At 39.3% G+C, this 13,969-nt stretch overlaps 1 protein-coding gene across 2 annotated transcripts in view; it reads left to right on the forward strand.

The window, feature by feature from the left end:
* The first annotated feature begins 1,959 nt into the window (after positions 1–1,959).
* The window catches only part of zgc:172282 (leucine-rich repeat and fibronectin type III domain-containing protein 1-like protein), an 80,978-nt gene continuing 68,968 nt past the window's right edge, over positions 1,960–13,969 (forward strand). For both annotated transcript variants that reach the window (XR_006403973.1, XM_044355385.1), the window contains exons 1-6: positions 1,960–2,216; positions 3,782–3,933; positions 4,043–4,296; positions 4,484–4,727; positions 4,811–4,968; positions 6,151–6,531. Coding sequence is in view for 1 of the 2 variants with exons in the window: in XM_044355385.1 (XP_044211320.1) it covers positions 2,024–2,216; positions 3,782–3,933; positions 4,043–4,296; positions 4,484–4,727; positions 4,811–4,968; positions 6,151–6,531 (1,382 nt within the window). In the remaining variant the exon portion in view is untranslated. The remainder of the gene's footprint in view (positions 2,217–3,781; positions 3,934–4,042; positions 4,297–4,483; positions 4,728–4,810; positions 4,969–6,150; positions 6,532–13,969) is intronic.

Genomic DNA, 13,969 nt, shown 5'->3' on the forward strand with positions numbered 1-13,969 from the left:
ATAATGGAAGTGAAATAAATGAATGTAGCAGAGGCAAATAATTAATCCTAATGTTTAACACGTGTTCAACAAAAGCCAGGTTTAATTAGTGTAAGCACACAGTGGAGCAGGGTTTTTGAGTTTCACACACATGAAAATCCTCTTCACGGTTGGTACGAACACTCAGCCATTAACATTGTGTAATATAAGATGGCCAGAGACTATTCATTATAAATCTTGACGTCTGTAGAGTGTGCTATGTACTTGACTGCAATGCAAGATGATGGTCTATGGAAATTTAATGGGTTCAACAAAAAGAACAGGTGAAAGAATTACGATTCGATGATTCCCTGTGATTACCTGTCCTCACTAATTTGTGTATATCCAGTGTTACAAGGAAAGAAAAAGACCACAGAGAGCACAGAGGTTTGTGTGCAGCAGCTCAGTGCTCGTTGTGCACATAGGAACATAGGCACATAGGAACTGTGCATAAATGCCGACAATGTGCATCACTCACATTTGTGACTGTAGAGCACATACCTGCATACTGTTGGCTGAACAGGGAGTTAATGAACTTAATGGAAAGGTCTTAATTCAGCATGCAAATTGCTGTGGATAAGGATGATACCAAAAAATGTTGCAAATATTAACTTTTGCTCTGCCTCGCTGACATTATCGCCATAATCAGAATAAAAATATGAGTGCGCCATGTGTACTCTTTTGAACTGGTGAATGGTGTAGCCATAATGCAGAAAATCCTTACATCAAAAATGCAGATTACCATTGCATTGCCAGTGATACTACCCACTACACTTCTAAGCTCACTGTGGTGAAGAAAAATCCCCACTGTGCCTCAGGAAACTGTTACAGTAGCTCGCATGATGATAGAGCTCATTGTGATTGTGTGACTTTGTCCAGTTCTTGAACGTTGCCATGATCTACTTCTCACTCCTCTCTCAGCTCTGTACTGACATCATTGTAAAGTGAAAAAAAACAGTTATATTAAAGGGAGTATTGTGCAATTTGGATGCAGAATTAAATGTTCAAGTTAAATGTATAAACCCTGGAGGCAGACATCATATTATGTGTTTATAAAACATTCTACCGGTGGTATTCATCTCTTTTGTTGTTAGTCTGGCAGTCTGCCTGAGGTCCTTAGTGTATGTTCCCTTGGAATAAGTCACATCCCCTGAAGGTATGCATAGGATATGGGCAGTAACCACATACTGTAGTTGTTTGTTGCACTTTTAAAAAGTTATCAGACAGGAAAACAGAGAAGTACAAGGCCATACACAGTCTCTCACATTACATGTCGCTTTTTCTTTGCTGTAACTTGATATATTATGCAGTAGTAGACATCTAAAATTGCCGGCTGGTCTATGACAGGACTCAGACAGATCCACTGTGGGTCCTTTCTCTGTACTTGGTTGGTATATCAACCCCCCTCCCCCCACCACCTGCCCCACCCCGATGACGTGAATGCAGTGCAACCTCATTAACGCCACAAAGCACCACATGTGGAGACCAGTTTCAATGCTCTATCTATCTTTTTTATGGTTTTACTTTTGTTTGTAAGCCCATTGTCTTAGATCAGCTTGTATTACAATTTTAATGTCCTTATATCCAATATGTGCAGTCCTTGGCCACCTCAGCTACACAGCTATGTTTAAAAAGTTAATTGTGCTACAGTTTACAGGCTAGCTAATTCAAGCTACCAAAGACAGATTTCATGCCTGTTTCCTTAACAAAGCAATTTAGCGCTTGTCACATTTAATAGGAGCTTGATGTGGCGTGTTGCTTCTTGATCTTTGATTGTGACATCTTTGCATAAGTAATACAAATGCCTAGTACTGAAGACAAGACAAACTACAAAAAGTCTACAGAGGGCTTTGCATATCTGTAAATGCTTATATGTTTAAACAGTTCATCCTCAGTGATTCACCCTGGTTTGCCACTTGTCTTGAATGAAGCCAGCTTTAAATCCAGTTTCCTTTATTGTTCATTTCTTTGTGTCTTCCAGTTGCCTTGTTCCCAGTGGAGGATAATGGAACGGCTGTGGTTCTCTTTGCTGTTGCTGGCAGCAGCATGCAGGGGACAGCCGTGTCCGAAACGCTGTATGTGCCAGAGCCTTTCTCCTTCGCTCGCTATCCTCTGCTCAAAGACAGGTTTGCTGTTTGTTCCTGCTGCCATCGACCGACGCACCGTGGAGTTACGACTTCAAGAGAACTTCATCACAGGTAGCATACTGGCTAGTTCATGCTTTTATTCCATTTAACCATCAATCAAGGAATGAGGGCAGGGTATCAAGATATTTTGTGTGGCCCAGTTTGTTCATACCTCCTTGTCAACCATCCATAAAAAAAATCCTCAAGGGGAAAAAGACTAGGTGCTTTAATGCTGTGGTAGAGGTGTTTCTGATAAAATACTAGCAGCAATAGCAATGCATTACCAGATTAAATAAACCATATACTACACAATATACCATATGGTACATATGTTTGTACCATGCTATTGCAATTTGCCCAGCATATTTCACTTACCCCCTTCTATCAGTATCTGTCAGTTGATGGGTATGCTTGGATTGGTTGTTTACATGGAAGCAAACTCAATGGTTGTCACTGAGCAATTAACATTGAATACATATGTTAGCTCATGTCACCATTTTGATGGTCTCCACATGACAGTAGGTAATATTTCTCATGAGCATGGGTTTTTCTTTTCAACTTTCTACTCTTTTGTTTTGTGTTTCACTCTAGAAAATCTCATTCATGATTCATCTCCTTATTATATCAAAGACTTCTCTTTGATACTTTGATACATACTTATTTTTAAGAACTGAAGTGTTGCTTTATCCTTTTATTTTAATCTGAATTCCTATTAGCTTGCACTAAGGCAGCCACCTAATTTTCCCAGGCTTGACTTAAAAGAAATTCTTTTCCATAGTCCACCAAAACAAAAGACACACAAGCTAAAAAAAGACCACTTTCACAGGATCCCAAAACATAATTTGATGCACCATTAATAATATCACATAGCTGTAGTCATTTAAGTCACTTTGTTCACATCCAAATCAATTTCAGTTTAGCACTATTCTGTGCAAAACTAATCCGGTATCCCTCATTTTGAGGGATACCAGATTAATTTTACAGGAATTAATAAAAGCACACTCAGTATCATAGCCTGTAGCCTGCCAAGGCTCATCCAGCATGAACTTGCCAGATTAAATTTATATCATCATAGTTTGGATCTGACAGCAGTGTGTGCTCTGCAAGAAAACATGTAAAAGCAGACACAGTAAATGTATCTTACACTTACTTGCCACGTTGTTGTTTATTTTATACCTCTTCCGTGGGCGGCTGTGGCTCAGGAGGTAGAGTGGGTCGTCCACTAATCGGAAGATCGGCGGTTGATTCCCAGCTCCTCCAGTCTGCATGTCGAAGTATCTTTGGGCAAGATACTGACAAATTGCTCCTTATGGCTGTGCCATCAGTGTATGAATGTGTATAGTACGTATAAGTACAGTCCATTTAACATTCTCCCTTTCCAGCTCAGAGAGATTTTTTTTAAAAAGCTTAACATCACAAATGTGAGTCATTCACTTTGGTGAAAGCATGACAGTTCCTGAACTCTTTCCTGTGGTTAGCCGGACATTTGTGCATTTAAACCCTTTTAGTGTATGTGCACCTACTGACTTCTATACTTCCCATAATACTGTACTTATGTAGACTATATGGCCACTTAGGACCTGTATCTAAGGCTAATACTGTATTTATTTGTGTTTATTTGTCCTGCTCACTGCCAGCTGTCCGAAGGAAAGACTTTGCCAACATGACCAGCCTCCTACATCTGACATTGTCCAGAAACACCATCAGTCAGATCCTCCCCACAGCTTTCAGTGACCTACGGCGACTGAGAGCTCTCCACCTAGACTCCAATAGATTAACTGTGATCAAGGTAAGATTGATAGATGGGTGGCTGCATGGATAATGGATATACAAACAATTGAACAACAAAGCTACAATGGCATAATGTAATTGTGATACATCACTTTTTTGCCAACCAGGATGACCATTTCAAAGGCCTTACCAACCTACGCCACCTAATTCTGGCCAACAACCAGCTCCACTCCATATCTCCCCATGCCTTTGATGACTTCCTGTCTACGCTGGAGGATCTGGACCTCAGTTACAACAACCTTGCCCAGGTGCCCTGGGACACAATTGGACGCCTTACCAATGTCAATACCCTAAATATGGATCACAACCTCATAGAAAATGTTCCCCAAGGAGTATTCACCAACCTACACAAACTGGCCAGGTAAAGGAATCTTAATAATGAAAAAATAATTCAAAAACATCCTTACTTTCCTAGGTAATAAACTCATAAACTCAACTGATGCTGTCCTGGGATGGACTGGATAAATTACTGTTGATCTAATGATTATTTTCCCGTCTCTCCTATTGTCCATCCCCACCCTTATCCTTACACTGCCATCTTTTCACAGGCTAGACATGACATCCAACAAGCTGAAGAAAATTCCCCCAGACCCATTGTTCCTGAGAATCCCAGTTTATGCAAAGTCCAAAGGCAGCCCCCTCTCCTCCCTGGTGTTGAGTTTTGGTGGCAACCCCCTTCACTGTAACTGTGAACTTCTGTGGTTGAGGAGACTGACCAGAGAAGATGACCTGGAGACATGCGCCTCTCCCCCTGACCTTAGTGCCAAGTATTTCTGGACAATACCTGAAGAGGTGACAAACTAATAGTAATGTAAATAATATCTTACAGAAAACTATATGGGAAATGTAGTGTTTAAATCTGTTTTCCCCTTTAGGAGTTTATTTGTGACCCACCAGTGCTGACCCGTAAGTCACCTCATACAGTTGCTATGGAGGGCCAGCCCGCCAGCCTGAAGTGCAAAGCAAATGGCGACCCAGAGCCTGAAGTTCACTGGATCAGTCCCGAAGGGCGACTTATATCTAATGGCTCCAGGTACTGACATTAGCTTCAAATAGTCCTATAGTCCTACTTGATCTACATACTACTTTTTTCCACAGGCCTATAGATCGCACAGTTTATCAAAATTAGAGGCAAGGTGTTCATTTAGGGAATAAGTCTTGCCCACTGAGAGCACCATTCAATGTTAAATGATGTCAGAAACTTGGCAGCCTAGTTTGCAGGTGAAAGAGAGGGGTTGTTTAAATATTCTTCCTTATACTTCTTGAGCTCAGTACCAATGGGATTAGAAGGTTGTTGTTGAGGTCAGAATTTGAATTTCTCCACCCCATACACATCTCAGTTACTGAAGGTTACGGGAGGTTTTCCCTCTGATGATATTTGGAGATATAATGTTACATCTGTGTAGTTATGTTCTATGTTCTTAAGAAAAGGCTAGTTGATAAATTAATAGCATTGTTGCAATTTCGCCATCTACCATTTGGGGTCAATACATTTTATGCCAATTAATCCCACAACTAGTCACCAATATAACCTCTTAGCTTGGCAGTCATTGCATTGATTCTGCTGGTGGAGGATGTTGGCATCAGCATTGTGTGCAACACACAAGTGCAACAAATGGCAACAAATGATAAAGCCTGTTGACCTTTTTCACAGCAGACATTTTTCCACAGCACAGATGGGGCTGATGACATTAACAGTGGCTCAGTTCCATTCAAGTGTCCAAGGAAGCCTTACTGGTGAACCATCATGTACCGTACCAGGGTCATGAATTTGGAAAGACCAAATGGGACTTAGCCATTGTTAATGTTATTCATTGCACCTGTGCTTTTGCTGCTTTGACATGTCAAAATGTCTGCTGTAAAAAAATGGTCTATTGGATCCTGCCCACCATTTTGAGCCGTCTAACTCAACGTCAAATAATACGACAAGGCTGCGGTGAATACAATATGCGTTAATGACAATAATATGTTTGGTAAAAATATGTATAATTCTCAGTATGTGAAATGGTTTTTTGCCACAGTGTGCAAGTAATTCTACCTAGCCAGTAATAGTCTAACCACAATAACAGGTTTACTTGTCTGTGTTGTGTGAGAGTTAAGAATTAAGTTATCTTATAGACTGAATGTATTTGTTATTGTTAAATATGTTGCTACAGACACATTTCAGTCAGTTTATTAAATCTATATCATTCATGCGAATTACCATTTCTTTCAGAACTTTGGTTTTCCCTAATGGAAGCCTGGAGATCAATGTCACATCCCTAAAGGATTCAGGAAACTTCACCTGCATTGCCTCCAACGCTGCAGGTGAATCCACAGGAAGGGTGGAGTTAGTTGTTACAGCGATGCCCCATCTGGCAAACAGCACAAGCCGCAGTCGAGACCCATCCTCTGAACTTGCACCTTCTGACATCCTGACCTCTTCTAAGGTTGCGCTCCCCAACAACGAGACAAGAGGGGCAGATCGGAGGGTTTCGTTGGTGGAACTGACAGGAAACTCTGCCCTCATTAGATGGAGCAGTCAGACTCCAATATCTGGAGTCAGGATGTTCCAGGTCCAATACAACAGCTCTGGGGATGACACACTGGTGTACAGGTCTGTCTACCTTTCAGTTTACACACCTCTGTCTGTCTGCATGTGCTGCCTTTTAAGCATATTTGCCTTCGTGTGCCTGAATGTGTTTGCAAGTGAGAATGTGTGTGTGAGTGTGTGTTTGACTGTGTGTGTGCACCCGTTTGTATGTTAATCAGCAGCCATCAGCCACTGCGATGAGGATGAAAGCAGATGATAGATGATACAAGTGGAGATTAGCCAGTCATCCAGTCGTAAATGTCTAATCAACTGAAATGATAAAGACATCTGTAGTGGAACAGAGCCATTGTGGGGTTCACTGAATGCGAGGAAGCCAACGCCAAACGCAAGGAGTGAGATTGTTGAACAAGTTTTAATGCTTTTCTGTCAAGTTGCTTCATTATTGCATTGCTTTACTGATGCTGTTGCTGTATGGTTTCCTTGTTGGTATTTAGATTCTGGCTCTATTGACATCAGGGCTTTTGCTGGCCATTTGGGTGCCCTAAGTGTGATTGCTTTGCTTTGGGGGAAAATTAGGTTGTAGCTTGCTAGAGTAGCAAAGAGGCGTTGTTTGTGTTTTAACAATGTTTCACTTGTGAGTTATTGGTCTGATAAGTTTGAATCTGTAAATATACAACCTTGCAACCTTTAATGTAGAAAGTTTTAATCTACAATAGAAGGAGGGAACATCTAATTTAACAGATCCCTGGAACAAACACTCAAGTTTTCTGATTTGAAGCTCAAAAGGTTTTGTACACAAACCTTCTTTCTTTTGTTTTTAATAACGTTTGTGTCCACACATTCCCTATGCTGTCACCCCAAGTCTACTAAAAACAGGAATGAACACACATAGAATTTAAATGGATAGAAAGAGCAGTTCAAGGTATTATGGTAATTCTTCGTGATTGCAGTGAAAGAATTCTAATAATGTTCTCACTGAATTGATTTCAAGCACAGGATTTGAATAGGTAGAAAGGTCATTTTGTTGTGGATCATGTTAATCTCTTTCAGCATATTTAAGTGTGTAGGTTACCATAGAACTTTACGGAAGCTGTCATTTACAGTAAAGGCATATCATAGTTTTGTTGGCTTATGCATGAGACTCGAAGTAACAGAGAGTAGCAGTGTTACTGAGCATATCTGGCGATATCGTCACGTAACAATACTCTCTGCCAAAACACCAAAAGTTGCATTTGGACCAATTCAACACCCCTGCTGCTTGTGTGACAAAGAAAGTGTTAGTTAGACAGTATGTATACAGTATGCACTATATGACAGGAGTAAACAGGGAATGTATGCTCGTGCATTTGCTTCAGTGTGATTGCCGATTGCCTTGCTGTTTCATCACCTATCAGGAAGGTATATTTAATAGAATGAATGCATATTCTATCTATTTTATTTGACTTAAAATAAGAACAGGAGATGCACTTGATCTTTTGGTCCTTGACTATTTAAAATCCCAATTGGATGTTTAATTTGAACCTTTATTGATATGAATATTTTAAGCCAAGTTTATATGGATATTATTTAGATATAATTATATGTCATTTATACTTTAAATACAACTGCTGCTGTTGTTAAACCTTTGATTTGGCACAGTGTGTCTTCCGCTTGTATGGAAAACACACAGTAGGATTAGGGTTTCTCTTAGATGCGGGATATTTATGTACATGTCAATGGGGAACATTTCTCTCTGCAGTCCTTCTCACCTACTCTACTGCCCCTCCTTATTACCTTTACAGCTTACAGCCTAATTGGAGTTATGAGAGAAAAAAAACATGGTTTAACTACCATTGAGCACTTCTATGTGTTGCAGTTAAGTTGCATTCTAAATCTTTGTGCTCTTGAGGAATCTTCCACATTTTCTTTCTACCAAAGCCAAACCCAGCATGATTGCCTAAATCTCTCAGAAAGCCCGGGAAAGCCCTGTTTATTTTCAGTTCTGAGGAGTTTTCATATGTTGGTGAGTTGTCATGGCAACAGGTTGGCAAAATCTCTCAGATCCTGTTATGAGTGACAAGTGGCTTTAATACTGTCACAGATGAGCGTGGAGTATTTATTTATTTATTTCATATTTTCAGAGGTGCAAATTAATCCGCCAAATATATCACTTTTGTCTTCTGTGATTACAAAAATTTATTCACTGCCCTGCAGAATTCTCTAATAACCATCTTGGCCTTTTTATTCTTGATCAACAGCAGAAATTTTCTCTATTGGAAAATAATTCTCAAAAGAGAGAATGTAACAGAACATGTTAAAATCATCCATGTTGACAGGCGAATCAGACAGTTCCTCTTAACGCATACAAGGTTGACACTTGTGAGATACGGAAATTGGGGTCTCTACTGAAGACTGATTATGTTGTTATTTCTAAGGTAGATAGGACACCTGTTTATTCAGACAGTTCAACTAACTATAGGTGATGAGCAGCTCTTTACAATTCTAGGCATGGCAACCGTTCTCCTGCATAGCAACCGTCCATCTGTACCTGCCTGTTCAAGGTTGGATGCAGTTAGTGGGCACAGTGGCCCTGCAGGTACAAAACACACTCCTTACTGGTCAATTGTAGCTTCTGTGGGTAGCTCTGAATATAACTTTGAGCCTCAATTTATCAAACTTGCTGTCTAGACATTTGCAATACTGTTTAAACTCCATATCTCAGACTTTGCATGCATTGTAACGCAATGGTACAGAACATTCTCAAACAATATACTTACAAAAGAATAAGCCAAAGCAAACCAACAGCCAGCATTCATTACAAACACACACATATATAGACAACTACAGGTGCAACACACAAATCCGAAACACACACAGACACATAAGGAGACTTTATCAGTGGTTTTGTTCATACGCAAGCTTGCGTAGGCCAGCTACTCAAGTAACCTTATTCTTAATATATTTGAATATTGTAACATGGTTTGAAAGACCTGGCTTAGAAACCTGGTCAAATCTTATATACCTATACATGTGCAGCTTATTCTATAAAAATAACAACAACAACAATAAAATAAAATAAAAATGACCTTAACTGAAGACGGTAAACCTAGCCACTGCCAAACAAGAGAGGAAGAAATTAGAGACATGATACATTGTAATGTCGTACATATACAGCACTGCCATGAAAATAATGCCATGAATAGTATTTATTTATCAATTAAGTTCATATAAATTGGAGTAAACAGAGAAAACCTAAATCAAATCAATTTTTGGTGTGACCATGCTTTGCCTTTAAAACAAAGTTCTTCTTAGTGCACTTGTGCACAGCTCTTCAAGGTACTTTGCAGGTATGTGGTTCCAAGTATCTTGGAGAAGTTGCCACAGTTCATCTGTGGATTTTGGCATCTCAGTTGTGTCTATCTCTTTATGTCATCCCAGAAAGACTCCATGATGTTGAGATCAGGGCTCCGTGGGGGCCAAACCATCTGTTGCAGGATCCCTTGTTCTTCTTGTCAATCAAAATAGTTATTTTTGACTCTGGTTGTATGTTTGGGGTCGTTGTCATGCTTCAGAATAAATTGTGGGCCAATCATAGGCCTCCCTGATGGTACTGCATTATGGATAAGAAGCTTAACATCTAAAACGTCTAAAATTTTTGCATAGCACTGTATATACTGTATATATATTTGTAATGTGAGGCTGAAACTATATTCGAGTGTGACCTACATTGTTGCTCTAAGTTGCCTTGTTGAGTTTCTGTTGTACAATCAGGGCCCTATTTTCCTGAAATAGGGTGCAGGCGCAGATTGAAGTCTTAATTCCTGGCACATGGCGCATGTGGGTGTGACCAACACATTTTTGCAATTTTCCTGACCATCAGCATTGGCACAAATGGGCACCGCCAGGCGCAATGTGGAGGAGAGACTGAATACATTATTAGTGGGAGGAATACAGAATCAGCAGGTAGAGTCAGGGCCAGCTGCAGTAATGACCGATCCCCTCGCTCCTCTCATCCCCTTTAAATCTAGCCACAGGTGAAACAGGGGAGAGAGACTGGGCAAGAGAGAGGAAAGAGTTCATCTCCGTGAAGCACCTGAAACTACAGAATACAAATTCAGGATACCCCAAACATTGATCTACATCTATTCAAATATGCTGACAATGGTAGAATTAAGATAAAGCTGATGTGTTCTCACATGAGCTGCTGCTTATTTTGTTCAAACAATTAATATAAGATAATTAATAAATAATAATAATACAAACTCTGCAGTTCTACTCCTCCTTTGCATATTTGAAAGTCATCTTATATGCTTTTAAGTATATACAATATCCTTAAATAAAGAAATACAAAATCAGGTTTGGAAATTTGACAAAAAAGCACACAAGTTCTATCACTGTTTCATCAAAATAGGCCTACTCTGTTTAGGAAGGAGCACGTACTGCACAGGACCTCTAGGTATTTTATACACTGGATATAAGGATACATGTCCATGCACAGAACACATTACCGCAAATATTTTGAGACTTGGCTGCAAGTGGCAAAACTGAAAACTCATTGTAATAATCCTTGTGACATAACAGATTTTTTTTTAAATTGTCTAAACTCAATTTGAACTTTTATTTAATAAAAATGTCTAGACAGATTTGATGGAGCTCAGGACGCATCCCGAGGACAACTGAGTGACTCCAAATTATTTTATTGTTAAACTAGGAATGTGTGAGTAGCAGCTTTCCAGTTTGATGTTTAGAAAATACAGAACATTAATTATATAAGATCCTGAACAATCCTGTCGCCACGTGGGAAGATTTAAATAATTAAGTTTCTTCTGCTGTGCCATCAGTGCGTAAAATGATGCACACTCCACTCTCTCTTAAATCAGAGACTGGATGAAACACACATATCATTCCTGCTGCTGTGTGACGACTACAGCTGTTTAATAAATATGGAAAAGATCCGACATTCTACAAGTTGTTGTGGGAAAATCACTCATCCAACAGAGCATATTTCTGAGCTCTGGTCATTGGATTATGCTCATGTGGATGCAATATTATTGGTTAGAATCTAAAAATTGTGTTTCGATTCACATGTCAATCTTCAGAAATTGAAAAAACGTATAGCAAACTGAGAGTTGCAAAACTTAACATAAATGAAAGGTGTTTTGAGACGTCTGTGTGCTTGCGCATCAGCCAACTGAAGCCACAAAAATTGCCTCAGTCTCAGCTGCGCCTCTCCTCCTCTTATGGCAGCCCAAGTGCACTTGTTTGTTGCCAGGAAATTACCATACATGCACAGACGCAAAAAAATAGACATGCGCCTGAGGAAAATTGCATAAATAGTGCGTGTTACCCCTATGCCCTAGTGCCTTACGCCTGCAGGAAAATAGGGTCCTCAGTGTTATACACCCAAACTCATTGTGTGTATCCCCGAGGTCTAACAAACGTGTTGAATGCATTTTCTTGCTCATCAAATATTAAGCTGATTTTTCTCTGTAAACCGCATTGTTTACGTCCATGTTTACTTGCTACCAATCTTCTTTTTCCATGCATTTTTTGGTGCATTAGCCCTCTGCATTGCTTATTGTGAAACCATTAATAGGAATGTAGACCGAATGCATGTACACATGCATTTGTATCCTCATGTGTGTGCATGAGAACAAGCAAAAAAGGGGACACACTAAAAACATATTGACCCATAGTACTGCTAGTAAAAAAAAAAAAAAGAAAAAAAAAACTCTGAAAGGAACCTTTAATGTTAATCTTAAATGGCTTTTGTCAACATGTTACTGTCGAATCCATCATAGTACATATTGAGAAAATAAAATAAATTGTTTAATAGGAAGGGAGATAGGTATATTTGAATTTTATAATCAAGAATGCACATTTACATTTACAGTCTTTTATTCATTAGAAGTACTATTTGCACCATGAAAACACTCAGCATTTTGGTTCTTTATTGCTGTGTACCATTTGAAAGAAAAATATTAATGGCTTCAAAAAATATGTTGCATAAGCATTATTTGTGATAATCTAACTTCTTTATATAAGATGATGATCATGTCTGAATTGTGACTCTGATACCGTACATGGAACCACATGGCATTGTGAGATTAACATCCATTAGAAGGCATCATCATTGCACCGGCTCTGTTCTGAGTTTTTTAAAAAAAAAAAAACTGTGTGTCTGTGTGCATGTGTTCCTCCCTTCTGTCTTTCTTTGGTCAATATCCATTAGGAGGGGTGAGGCACAGTGCCATGAAGAGAGAAGGGGGTGGGGGGTGGGGGGGTACAAAGTGCTGAGGAGCAGAGAAGACAGGAAATAGGGAAAGAGAAACAACATATTGGTGCCACAAGGAGAGGACATTTGAGCTTAACAATTTTATGTAGGTCTGTGTTATGGTTCTGGTTATTTCAGTGTTTAAGCAGATCCATCTCAGAGTCTTAGAATCTTAATTTAATCAATGCTACTGATGGATAATGTATTAAAAAATCTGTTTCTTCCCTTTTTGTAATCAGAAAGAGGAAAGGTTGCATTGGGACATATATTGCTGCTGAGATCTAATGAAAACTTCTAGGTTAGAGTGATTGCTGTTGTTCCAGTGGATGATAACTGAACAACAGATGTGGGACTGAGAAGGTTTTTGCTTGTTACTACTGCAATATGTTTTCTCAGGTACTTAAGACCTGCATGCTGAAGCCGCACTGTGACAAGTGGATTTATTTGATTAACTGTATCCAGCAGTTTTAATGCAGATAAGTATAATTTGACTGTAAGAGTGGTGTAGTAATTCTAATATAATACAATTTTTTTTTCTCAATTCAGGCGCATAAGATACATTCTAAATTTACTAAATAATAATTGCCATAATTCTTGATTTTTTTATTCCACTGAGTAAATTAGTCCAGCCAGAGAACCTAGATCACAGCATCTTGTGATCTATACGCTAGCCTTGGTGTCCATTTTATCCAACTGTTATTTAAGCAGGCAGCTCAATTTAGAACCATTTCCACTTTAGAAAGACCACCAGTAGTCTGGAGATTTTCCAAGGAGTTCAGAGCATAAAGAGAGCTCTCTGACAGTCTCAAAACCCCCTGACTACTTATGATCAATGCCATTACAGCACCAAGTATGTGTGAGTGTGTGTGCATGTGCATTTGTGTATATGTACATGAAAACCATTGGTTGGTGGCGTATTAGTTAACCCTGTGTCTGATACATGCTCTTCAGAACCCCCTGACTTATATAATCAATGCCTATTCAAGAATGTGTGTATGTGTGTGTGCATGTGAACATGTATGTAATGAGTGTTTATATGTGCACATTTGACCAGCTGGTAGCTGTGTATTAGCTGTACCAATGTCAGTCTCAGTGCCATCAATGGCATTAAACCTCTGCAGGAAGCTTCAGTAAGTGTATGTAAGTGTCTATGTCACTGTGTGTGTGTGTTATTTAAAGTGAGATTACAAAAGCATGTAGTGAATTTCATGTCTCTTCTGTACCTCACACAAATACCTTGTATCTCAT

This window comes from Thunnus albacares, chromosome 6 (genome assembly GCF_914725855.1).
Source record: "Thunnus albacares chromosome 6, fThuAlb1.1, whole genome shotgun sequence".
In the NCBI taxonomy this organism is placed as follows: Eukaryota; Metazoa; Chordata; class Actinopteri; order Scombriformes; family Scombridae; genus Thunnus; species Thunnus albacares.